General features: G+C 58.1%; 1 protein-coding gene across 1 annotated transcript; it reads left to right on the forward strand.

Annotated features, from left to right (window-relative positions):
• The first annotated feature begins 3,858 nt into the window (after nucleotides 1-3,858).
• On the forward strand, nucleotides 3,859-8,040 carry HLX (H2.0 like homeobox). Its single transcript, XM_065631657.1, has 4 exons — nucleotides 3,859-4,735; nucleotides 5,336-5,515; nucleotides 6,005-6,189; nucleotides 6,978-8,040. The coding sequence occupies exons 1-4, from the start codon at nucleotides 4,168-4,170 to the stop codon at nucleotides 7,326-7,328; spliced, it is 1,284 nt and encodes a 427-aa protein (XP_065487729.1). The 5' UTR covers nucleotides 3,859-4,167; the 3' UTR covers nucleotides 7,329-8,040.
• Nucleotides 8,041-12,458: the final 4,418 nt, after the last annotated feature.

The following is a 12,458-nucleotide window of genomic DNA, read 5'->3' on the forward strand; positions in this document are numbered from 1 at the left end:
AATTCACATGTGGTTCTGTGCAATTCCTGCCCACAGTGCCTTGGCTTGAGCATTCCAAATAACAAACTGTTGACCAGCTGAGGGAAGTCCAACCAGCCTTGCGGGACACACCTGTGGGCTGCCTCCAGCTGCGGATCCCCGGGGTGGGGGATTGGCCTGTAGTCAGATTTGACGGCCCCGCTGCCTCATTTTTCGCGGGGTGGTGCTGGGGGAGCACCAGCAGCAGCCTGCAGAACCACCCCCCCGGCAATCTACACAAGGCTCCTGCCCACCCTGCAACCACGAGCTTTGCGTTACGTTGTAGGGAGGGGGGCTTGGCTCCCCAAATCTGCTTGCTCCCTGCTCGCAGAGACCCGGGAGCGGGGGAGTTTGGAGGGGAGAGCCTCCTACAGTGAGTGCCTTGCGTGGGGGGGTTCCGCGCTCGGCCCCGGCCCGCTCGGCAGATGGCGACAGAGAACGGGCTTTGTGGCCGGACTGGGCCGGGCCGGGCCCGCGGGTGCTGAGCGGGGCGCAGCGCCGGCCGCGGGCAGGGCGGCTCGGCAGGACCTCGGGGGCGACGGCAGCCATCCCGGTAACGCTGCCCGTGGAAACCGTCAACGAAGTTTAAATGATTATTTTTTTAAAAGTGCTCCTAGAGACCGAGTAGGATTTTAAAACTATTTGTATTTATTTTTATATATTACATATCTATGTCTCTATATACAGATACAGGTATAAACAGAACGACATATATAAGCCTAAAAGCCAACGGGCAAGGCACCCAGCGCCCGGTCGCGCTGGCCGTGGGCGGAGGAGGAGAGTCGGGAGGCTGCTCCGGCAGCATCCCGGGCGGGTTCGGAGGTGCGGACCAGGCTCCACCGCTCCGAGCACAGCGCGGCTGGGACGCCGAGCGCTGCTTGCGGTGAGGGGGGAAGCCCCGAACCCCCAGCGGGGGCTGCGCGGCGGAGGAACGGCCCGTCTCCGGGACGGGCACCGCTCGGGGCTCGCTGCCGGCCGGGCTGCGGGGGGCGGCGGCCGGGGGGCTCTGGCTGCGAGCCGTCGGCCGCGGCTCGACGCGTAGACGAGGCACTCGAAGGGGCAGGGATAGCCAAAAGAGCGGCCCGTCTTCCCCGTGGGGCCCGGCCCTTTCCGGGATGCTCCCGGCGCGCTGCCCACGAGTGGGGACGGGGAGCTGCAGGGCCTCGGGGTTAGCCCTTCGATTTTCCCCTCGGAAGAACTCGAATAATAATTTTTTCCACCTCTTTCGTCGGCATCGGGGAAAAAAAAAAAAGTGTCCTTTGAGACTCCATTCCTCAAAAAAAAAAGCATCGCTCCTGTCTGCTCAGTTCATTCGCCTCCTTCTCGAGTCCCTCGGAAAGCAAGATTAAAGGGGAAAGTCGCAGCTGTATATTTATGTTTTCATTGCTAGAAGGGAATTGATTTCCTTGCATTTATTTTTGTAGTTGCAATACACAAGGGCGGATTTGCGTCACTAAAGCAACTTGCTGGTCGAGATAAAGTTGCACAAATATTGAAAAGGGAAGTGCTCGCGCTCATTATGAAGTTTTTCTCCGGAAGAAATAAGGATTTCTGCTGTATCCTAAAATACTAAAGCCGCTTCTATTTTGGGACAAATCTCGCAGGCATATCCGCTCATTTAGTCCGAGTTGGAACCTCTCAAAAAACAGGAGATGACCTGGACTGCAGCGAGCCCCGGGTTTCCTGCAGCCTTCTCACTCCTTGCGCGGAGAGGAGGGGCTGCCGCCTCCCCCGGCCAGCACGGCCGCGCAACCCTTCTCCTCCGGGGAGGAAGGTGCGCGGGCAGGGGGAGGCCTGCGGAGGCCGCTGGGGAGAGGGGACGGCTCTGTCCCCCGGGAGAGGGAGCCGCCTGGGGAGACAGGCAGGTGCTCCTGGTTTCGCCCGCGGAGGATGCGCGGGGGCGCAGCGCTGCCAAGCCGGACGTGGAGCGGGTGGGCCGGGGCAAGGTACCTGCCCCCGCGGCTCGGGCTCCCCAGCTCCTTCGCCCTCCCGAGGCCCAGCCCGGGGATCAAGTGCTTTAGTGCGACGCCTTTAGTGCTTCCTTTCGGGTTGAGTCCCTGCAGGGTGACAGCGCGGAAGGAGCGCTTCCCTGCGCGCCGGGCCGCGGAACCAGCGGGTTCGTGGGCACCGGCAGCGCCGAGGGCGGCGGAGCCGCAGCTGTACCCCGAGTCGGGGCTGCAGGGGGGTCCCGCAAACAGGCTTATCCCTCCAGTGCTGTTCATGGCAGCTCCTAATATAAAGCTCCTAAAAATAAAGAAAAACACCACGGTGGTTTGGTTTATTTTTCCCCTGACCGCCTGGCGCGCAGCCTCGGGGTCGTACAACAACGGTATCGCTATCCGTGGCAATTACGGCAATAATTTTAGGAAGGGGTTCACAGCTGGGATGCAGTGGGCAGAGCAGACTTCGTTGCCCTTCCTTCAGTCGGGCTGCTCTGCCCGGCGGTGGAAACGCAACTGAAACTGGAGTCGTTCGATCCGATTTGAGAGAAAGAGGCTAGGGGTCGGGTCATCTGCGCGGGGGGGATAAAGGGATGGGATATGCGACGAAAAGGGGTTTTCCGCTGTCGAAGTAGGAAAAGTTCAAATCTGATCAACCCTTTCTTTCGCCGACTTCGGTTTTCGCACACATCTTGGCAAGCCTGTCTTTTATTTTTTGGTTTCGTCTAGTTAATAAAAAGCAAACCAAACCAAAGCAGAGAGGCGCCTGGTTTTTCCTGGGCAACAGCTTCACTTTTATCTGTGCACAGGGTCAGCCTAAGCAACACATTCGCTCTTGCTCGCAGGTGGGTTCAACATTCACATAGATTTTACGTCTTATAGCTGGCGAAAGAAAAATGGTTCTATTTTCTGGCGGTTCCCCAAAAAACTTCAGAATTTGGGAAGTTATTTGAAAAAAAAATTTTTTTGGAAACAAAATCAAAGCAAACCTGCAATCGTCCGACACGGGAGCCTGCTGAAAAACGGTAGTGACTGGTTTACGTGTATGAAAACAAAAATTCATGGTTTTTTTTCAGCGTCAGATCGGGGCGATTGTGGATGTTAGAAGGAAGGGAAAAGAGCGCAAAAGACGCTTTAATAAATTCGTCCCTAAATTATTGCAGCGAATGTAGCTTATAATTGTATTTAAAAAAAAAAAAAAAAAAAAAAGATAATTCGGTTGTCAAAGGTTTGCAAAATTACGAACTAGTCTTTAAGGTGAAATTGATGTGCAAGCAGACGCAGCCACCCGGCTGGAGAACACGGTAAAAATCTATAGAATTACATTGTTGACAAGATGCGATTAATTAATCGCTGCTAACGCATGATTCAACATGTGCTGGGCCCAAAATACCACGAAGCTCCCTCACACAGATACATATATTGTGTGCATAAGCATAGACTCATTTTCCTTCAGACTACCCCAAGCTCATTTATCCAGGAACCACATTTTCCTGGAAATAATTTCCAAGGCGGCAGACCTGCCTCCGATCTGGCAAGATTCTCCTGCGCGTTTCTTTCAAACGTTTGGTAATCACGCCGACAAGCGCAGCGCCCTTGCGCTGTTTTTCGGGGGCGGGGGGAGGGGAGTTGGAAGTCGAAGGCCGAATTTAAGGAGGTGAGGGGGGGGGGGGAGGGGCGGGTACTTTTGGGGGCAAACCGGGCCGGGTCGCGGGTACGAGCCACCGCGCAGACAGAACTCAACTGCGCGCTGTGGGCAGGGTATCCCGTACCCGCGCCCCGGCCCTGCGTGGGCGTGTCGGCGGGCGGTGCTGCCCGGCCCCGCGGACCGTGGATTGGGCGCGGGGAGGGAGCAAGGGCTGCTCCGGAGCCGGGAGTGTCACTGCCAGAGAAAGTTTTGGGGAGGGGTGAATATTTTTTTTTCCCCCAGTGCGAGGAAAGGGGGTTTGGTTTGAGTTTGTTTTGTTTGCGCCGCTCCTCTCCTCGTCCGCTCTCACTCTCAGTCTCGCCGTGGGTTTTGGGGAATTTTTCTTTCTTTTTTTCCTCTTTTTTTTTTTTTTTTTGGGTGGTTGGTTTCCCCCGCCTTACCCCTCCGGCAAGTGCTCCGCCAGCCGCCTCTCGCCCCGGCCATCCTCCCCATGCACCCGGGGCAGCGGGCAGCTCCGCGGCGCGCACCCGGGAGCTGAGCTGCGTCCCCTCCCCGAGCAGGATGTACACGGCCGGGCTGGCTCCTTTCTACGCCTCCAACTTCAGCCTGTGGTCAGCGGCGTATTGCTCAGCATCGGGGCCGGCAGCCGGCGGCTGCTTCCCTCTGGACGCCGCGGCGGCGAAGAAACCGTCTTTCTGCATCGCCGACATCCTCCACGCCGGCGGCGAGGCGGCGGGAGGACCCACCGACAGCCTGGCCGGAGCTCCCGGCACCGGGATGCCGGCGGCGTTGGGAGCCGTCCATCACGGCGGTCCCTTCCACGCCACCGCCTCGCCGCTCCGGCCCACGCCCGTCGTGGCCCCCGACGCCCCCGCCTTCCCGCCGCGCCTCTCGCCGCTCTCTGCCGCCTACCACTCCCACCACCACCGCCCCCCGCAGCACCGGTCCCCCGCGGCGGCGGCGGCAGCGGCGGCGGGCGGCGGAGGCGCCCCGGCCCCCGCCCGGCTGCCGGGCGGCCACACGCACGGCTCGGCGCCGGCGCCCGCCAGCAAGGACCTGAAATTCGGCATCGACCGCATTTTATCGGCGGAGTTTGACCCCAAAGTCAAGGAAGGCAACACGCTGAGAGGTAGAAAAATTGGCTTGTCCGCTTTCCGTGCTAGCGCGCTTGCTACTCTTTTATTTATTTGATATTATTTTTAGCGAATATATCCGCGATTCGGAAACTTTTCAATCTAGCCGATAAAAGAGTTGGTTTTCTAAAAAAAGAGTTCTAAATCAGAGTTTCTGATAGTGCTCCCTAAAATAGCCCCCACCCCCGGCCCTGCACACGGCAGCAGCCCGCGGCACAGGACTTGCGCCGCTGGGAAAAATAGCGGTAGCGTAAAAATAGCGAACGAAACGGTCTCCACTTCTCAAAGCGGGCCTAGGATTTTGCCTCAAAGGGTACAGCCCGTTTTAAAGGCTTTCGCTGCAGTCCATGTCCCCTCGCGGCGTGTGAACATCCTGATCAATGGAGTAAATATACCAGAGGATGTCTGATTGCCGGGGCATGGCCGCCTCTCCCCAGGAGGGCGCCCGGGGCGAGGAGGCGGCTGCCCGATTCCCCCCTCCAGCCCCTTCGGCCGGGGACTCGCTCGTCCCGGACCCGTCCCTGTCACCCGGAGCGTACCGGGGTGTCGGTTTCGACCGCGGTGTAACAGAGCTCTCCTTGTTCCTGTGCTCACAGATCTGACCTCCTTATTAACTACCAGCCGCCAAACTGGGGTTCATCTCCCCAACTTGCAGCCTTCCGCCGGCCAGTTCTTCGCGTCTCTAGACCCCATTAACGAGGCCTCTGCTATTCTGGGTCCCTTAAACACAAACCCAAGGAGCTCAGTTCAGCACCAGTTTCAAGACACTTTTCCAGGTACATCTCGTCCCTCGTTGACCCTTCCGTGGCACAGGGCCCTCCGTCCTGGAGCAGCCCCCTCGGGCCCAGGCGCTCTCCTCCTGGAGGGACCCGCCAGGCGCTTTTGAAAGGCCAGGGCGTATGTTTTGTAGTGAGGCTCAGATTTTGGGCGAAAGCCGGGCTGCGTTGGGGGAGGAAGAGCTGGCTAGGGCCTGACCCGGAGGACCATCCCATCTAGTCCAAAATAATACCTGGGCTGAGCGAGAAGGGGCGGGGAGGGGGGAGAGAAAGAAATTCGGGTTTCAGATCGCTCCATCCTTGCCCGAGAAAGCACACGCTGACAGGACACGTAGCCAGCCAGCAGGCATGGGCCACGCTGGCCCGGGCCTTCCTCGCACACCTCAGTTTAGCTGTTATTTTGATCGATTTAAGGCTCTCTTTCAGGCATCGATATAAATAACGCCGTTTCCTTCTCTCTCCCCCCGCTTTTCTTCCCTCACCCCCTAGGTCCGTATGCAGTTTTAACCAAGGACACGCTGCCCCAAACGTACAAGAGGAAACGCTCGTGGTCCAGGGCTGTTTTCTCCAACCTGCAGAGGAAAGGTTTAGAAAAACGTTTCGAAATCCAGAAATATGTCACCAAACCGGACAGAAAGCAACTGGCGGCGATGCTGGGGCTGACAGATGCTCAAGTAAGAACGGCTTCGCTTTTATTTCGAAACTTACGTCCAGTTTAGAGGGATAACAGAGGGGGGGAAGCCGGTTGCGAAGCGTTTTCCCTTCCTTAATCTTTGGCGGAGCTGCCTGAGGAGTGGGACCTCTCCCCGAGCATCTTCTGCGCGCAGGTTCCGCGGCGTTTCGCGGCCCGGCGCGGAGCTTTCGCCTTTGTTTTGGCCACCGCGGAGTAGGCCGAGCGGAGAGGCGAGCGGGGCCGGGGCAGATCACTAGCGTGCGCTTTATTCAACTGCAGTTCGCTGTAGGAGGCAGTTTAGGTCAGAGGAAGTAGAAGTGAACACACTATTTTTTATGTCCTTTTTTTTTTCTCTCTAAATCTCTCACCGCGTTGTGAAATCCTTAGATTTGGGGAAGTGAAAAGTCTTCTTCAAACGGAATCATTAAACGCCACTCTGTAATGATTCCACTATTGAGGACCCGCAGCGCGCAGAATTGTATAACGCTGTGGTTTCTTGAGCAAGATTTTGTTTCCTGGAAGAACAAGTAGAAAGAGAGGGAAAAAAAAAGGGGGGGGGGGTGTGTTTGTATTTAAACATGCAAACGAGGGGAAGAAGGAAAAAACCAAATACAAAGACACCTTAGTCGCGTAAGGCTGTGGGCAGAGGGAAGTGAGGACGGCGCCTCCTGTTTTCCCCGCGCTGCCCGTCCTCGGTGAAGGCGCTGGGGCGGTGCGGTGCGCGGTGCGGTGCGCGGTGCGGTGCGCGGTGGGGGCCGTGCCGCCCGTCTGAGGGCGGCGCGGCCGCAGGTGAAGGTGTGGTTCCAGAACCGGCGGATGAAGTGGCGGCACTCCAAGGAGGCGCAGGCCCAGAAGGACAAGGAGCCGCCGCCAGAACCAGAGCCGGAGTCGGCGGCCCAGCGAGTCGGCGCACCGCCCGCCACCGCCGCGGAGCCCGAGCGCAGCCCCAGCCGCTCCGAGGGCGACAGCGACAGCAGCGACGCCGACTCCCTCGACATGGCCCCCAGCGACACGGAACGGACTGAGGGCGCCGAGCGGAGCCTGCCCGCCGCCGGGCTCGGCAAGTCCTCCGGCTGCACCGGCCTCCCCTCCCCGCCGCCGGCCGCCGCCGCCAGCCCCGAGCCGCGGAGCGGCCTATAGACGGGGTGGCCCCGCCGTTCCCGCGCCCGGGACCTGAGCGCTAATTTATCTCCCTTTCTCCGCCCCGGGAGCGCGGCAACGACGGCACGGAACCGGCATGGCACCGACACGGCACCGGCCGCTCCCACCCGCGGCCAGCGCCTGATCCGGACCCGGGCGAGGGGCCGAGAATGCGGGCGGAGCGGAGAGCCCCAGGGCGGCTGTGTGTGGGGCGGCCGCCTCTCCCTCCATGCTGCTCGCCGGAGAGTGGGATTTCCCCGTTTTTTTTCTTTTTTAAATTTTATTTTATTCTCCGTCTCCCGCCCCTTGTCCTCTCCAGGAAAATCCGAGCGAAGGACTCCGAGAACGCCCTCGAAATCCCTCCCCACTCCCCAAACAATTTACAATGTGAAGTATTTTGCCAACGTGCAACGTGTTGCTTCGAATAATCCGGCCAAGAAATACTGCACTGACAAAATATATATATATCTCCTGTAAATAAAATGTTTGCTATGATTTGTAACCACTTCAGTCTGTTGACGAGGGGAGCGGGCTGGTGAGGCTGCCCCAGCATCCTTCTCCCCGTTCAAAGGCAGCCACTGTCACTCCTCGCCTTGAAAGCCTCCCCAGACAGCCTTCTCCTTTTTTTTATATTTTCGTTGTCCTGTACCCCTTCCTTTTCTAATGGAGGAGATGACAAGGACCGGATTTGATTACGCGAAATTGTGCCCCCGGTGAGAAAGTTGCCAATTACATTTGTAGATCCGCATGCGATGTGTGTACGTACGTATGTGTATCATGTGAGGTGGCTTTTGGTTTTTGATGCAAAGCGGGACTGGGCAGGCTGACACCCCTCGACTCTCAGGGGCGTCTGGGGGTGCAGAGAGGGGGAGTGGGTTTGCTTTACTTTGCTTTGGTGTCCCCCTGATTTGCCGTGTAACCTTTCCGCCAGACACCCGAGGCGGGGTGGGAAGACAGTGCTCTGTGACGTCACGGCATGGCTGCGCGGCCCGGGGGGGAGCGCTCTGTGACGTCAAGAAGGCGCTAAGCGCGGCAGCGGGCGGTAGCGCGGAGCGCCGCGGGGCTGCGCTGGGGGGGCACGGCGGACTCTCCTCCCTCCTCGGCGGGAGCTGCGGGGCTGGGTGTCCTCCCCGGGAGGGAGCGCTCGGAGCGCCCGGGGCGTGCGGCTCTGCCGGGGCTCCCTTGGGATCCAGGCCGGGATCCGCCGGGTCCACTCGGGTTCATCTTCGGCTTCGCTGTTCGCCGCGGTGCTCGGTGCTCCGCTCCTCCCGGGGCACGGGGGAGGATGGGGGGCTGCTCCTCAGCCAGTCGCCTTCTCCATCATCCCTTCCCAAGCAGCACGGATTAAAGCGAAAGCCGCAGTGGTGAGGAGCCCATTTCCTTGCCCACTGGGAAGCGTGTTTTCTGCGAGTCCCTAACCGAAGTAATTATGTTTTCAAACACACCCGGGCCGGGGACGGCCTTATCGTGCCCAGGGAGGATAAGGCGAGGGCAGAGGTGCGAAGCTGACCCCCCTCCATGCTAGACCTATGGGCACTAAGCGTGTGACACTTTAGAAAGAAAGAGGACACAGAGAAATAAGGTCAAGGATTAAAAAATTCCCAGTGTCCTCCGGCGATGTAGAAGCGGGTGAGCGCCTGGTCCTTGCCTGCTGCTTCTCTGGGGTCTCAGGAAAGAAATTGTTCGGGGTCGGGGGGGGGGCGGTTGCCGGGTAGGACACGCTCCCAGGGCCACCCCTGCTAGCAAGGATACTCTGGCAGGAGAAAACACCTGAGGAAAGAGAAGGAAATGCCGGCAGCATCCCTTCTCCACAAGCACTGGGGGAAGAGGAGCTGGGGCTAATGGCAAGCCCAGAGGCCGGCTGCCTGGGTGAAGAGGGGACGGGTGAAATGGTAAATAAGGTGTAACCGAGAGGGCAGAGGCTCCGCCGGAGTCACGACAGGCATTGAGATGTCCAGGGGGACCGCGTACAAAACCCGCGCAGCGAACGCGCAGCGCCCGCGCAGGGCAGTGCGCCCAGGACGCCCATCCTGTCCGAACCTTTCTGGGACAGGGACGGGGGCGGTTTGTTCTGCCTTTAAGACACTGCCAGGGAGGCAACGAGGCGTGTCACAACTTTTCGGGGCGCGGAGCGGGCCCTGGAGTTCGCTTCCAGCCCCAGAAAGCGTCTCTTCCTATGGCCGCTGCTGTGCTCATCGGTGCGGGGGTTGCCGTGGGGGGTTATATCTTCCCATAAGAGTAAGAGGAGCAGCGGGACAGATGTCCAGCGAAACATGACTGTTTCTGCTCCGATAAACCAAGCCAGTGAGGCTCACGGATGCGCAGGAATTAGTTTGCGTATTGGTTTTGTTTCCTACAGACTAACCCGTGGGGGAAAGAGGGGTTTGAGGTGGCTCTTGGCAGATGAGAAAGGAAAAACGCGTCGGGAAAGAGTTTCTCTTCCCTTGGATTAGAGGAATCTGCGCCTCCCCCAAGCGCAGGGCTGGCTGCGCAGGGGCAGGCTCCCCCCGCCCGGCCTCCCCAAATAACGGAGGAGCAATGCCCGCCTGGACCCCGTGTCGGGGAGAGAGCAGGGGAAGAGCCTTTATGGCACCTTTTAAAGATAACGCAGCAAAAGGGGAAAAAAATAACACTCCTGGGACTCAGACTACGGAGAAAGATGCTCAGATCCGAATGAAGGAGCTGGGATAAAATTCCTTTGCCCTGAGCGTGATTGTGCCTCCCTGTCCCCCGCCTCCAGGCTTCACCTCGGGCTGCTGCTCTGGCCAAGCGATGGAGCCGGGATGGGTTTTTATTTTCATCTGCTCCAAGGACACGGAAAAAAAAAAGAAAAATCTCTCCCCACGACTGCTCCCGTTGTACACGTCCTGGGGCAGGCAGAGTAAATCCTCGAAAACGAGTTTGGGGAAAGATAAATGGATGGAGGAATTTGTGCCCGTCTCGACGGGGAAGCGAGTTTGGCCGGTCCTGCGAGGCTTCAGTTACTGCTAAATTTCTGCGGAAAAAGTCAGGACAATGTCGTGACTGCAGGTAGCTCTATCGCCGTTAATCGACGAAATCGACCTGCCCGTAGCGCAACACAACAGCCTCTGCAGAAAAGGTCCGACAACCCCCGGGGGTGCCCTCTTTTTGTTTGCTTTATCATCGCCTGATAACACACGAAAGGCTTTTGATACTGGTTATTTCTGAAGGCGAAACGCCCGAGCCTCCGGCTGTCCCGCCGATCCGGTTCCTAGACGGTTTTTAAACGGGGGCCGCGGATTTTCAGGCGGTCTCTTTACTCCCCTTAAATCCGTTGTGATTCTATTCAGATCTGTGCCAGCCGATTCCAAATCCCCTTGGCTGCACCTACCCGTCGTAACGGGTCCGTGTTGGCGCGGCTCCTCCTGTCCGGCGGGGGCCAGGGTCCCCTCGGAGGGGCCGGGAGGGGCTTCCCCGGCGCTGCCTCCGGTCGCCACGGCCAAGAAACGGGAGCGATACACAGAGGAGAGAAGAGGTTTCCCTGCCTCTTTCCTGCGTGGCATGTGTGGGAAATCGTATTGATAATGAAGCGGGAGGCCTCTGCGTGCCACTCCGACATCCCAGACCCGGCTGCGAGCATCCACACCCACAGAGATGCGCAGCCGGGCTGGTCAGATCCAGCTCCTGCCCGGGCAGCAGCTTACCCATAACCTACACCTTCCCCCGAGGACTGCATTAGAAAGTCCAACGACATCATTTTCTTCTCGCCTGATTTCTTACCAGAAACCTCCCATCTCCAAAGAGACTCGAGTCAGCTTCGGAAATAACAGCCACGTTAAAAGAAAAGAAAAGAAAATCATAAAACAAAAAAGACGCAATATTTTAAGCAAGCGATTTACGGTGCAAAAAGGGCCGGGCGAGGAGCTGGCGTTGGGGTCTGCCGCTGCCCCGCCCGGCGGGGGGGGGTCCGTCGCGGCCCCCCTATGCCCCCCCCGGCAGAGCCTCGCGGGCGCGGGGCCGGCGGTAGCGAAACCAGAGCTCGCCTCCCTCGTTAGCTGAGCGAGACCGGCCCCAGTCCTTAGGAAAATATTTTTATTTTATTTTAATGTCGGGCTTAAGCTGATGTCTTAAAAAATAATTGTTTTCAGACCCCGTTTCGCTCGGCATCGCCGTTTCACACTCACAGGCACACACAGCTTTCCCTGCAGTTCATGCCTCGGGACTGCCTGGCGTCGGCAAGACAAACTGCAATCTCCGAAATGTCAACTTTTGCCACAATCTCGACTGAAAAAACCACCCCCTTCTTATTGCTGTTGAGCGCTCATCAGAAATAATGGCTGTTTACACAAAACCTTTATTCACTTTCTTAAATAAACACCAGCGAATTCAAATAAAGCAAAACCTCAGCTATAATTCAAGCACAACTTTTGCTGTGTGTATTCTCGGCTGCGGACCTGGAGAGACTCCTCGGAGAGAAATATGAAGTCTCCTTTCATAGTCCACATCCATTAGCTAAATATCCTAGCTCACCTCGGCTGAGTTTATCCTACCCGAGCTTTCCTTTTTTTCCTCTTTTTAATTTTTCCCCTTAGATGAAGCGGAAATATTTCCTCCTTTCTCCCTTGTCCCCTTTTACAGAGGTGAGGTCTGGATGCTTTTCTTTTAAAATAAATTTTGTAGAAGCCCCTTCCCTCCTCTTCCAGCAGCCCCGGCTCGGGGGCGAGCCTGGGAGCGGCGGAGGCTGCCGGGCTCCGTGGAAAGGCGCTGCCGCCGCAGCTGGACCTTCCGCAGCCCACACGGCCGAAGATGCTCGTAGCTCGGTGTGCTGAGGGAGCGCAGACACGCGTTCTGGGGTGGGGGGATCGGTGAGCCCGGCGAGGAGATGCCAAGGTCCCGTTTATTCAAAAGAGCAGACTCTAAAATTGAATTTGCGCAAACCCAGGTATCGGGCAGCGCCAGGTACCTGCGGGGGGAAGCGCCGGCCCCGACCGGCCATTGGCCCACGGGGAAGGGAGCCCGACCCTCAGCGGCGTGGCGGGGGGATCTCTGCCCCCCTGCAACCCTCACCTCCCCTGTTCCCAGGCCGGGACTCGCGGCCCCAGCCCTAATGAGATCCATTAAGCGTATTATTGATGTGGAGGTTTGCTGTGAGGTCCTGGCTGGAGGGAA

The sequence above is a fragment of the Caloenas nicobarica genome, chromosome 3 (assembly GCF_036013445.1).
Source record: "Caloenas nicobarica isolate bCalNic1 chromosome 3, bCalNic1.hap1, whole genome shotgun sequence".
NCBI lineage: Eukaryota > Metazoa > Chordata > Aves > Columbiformes > Columbidae > Caloenas > Caloenas nicobarica.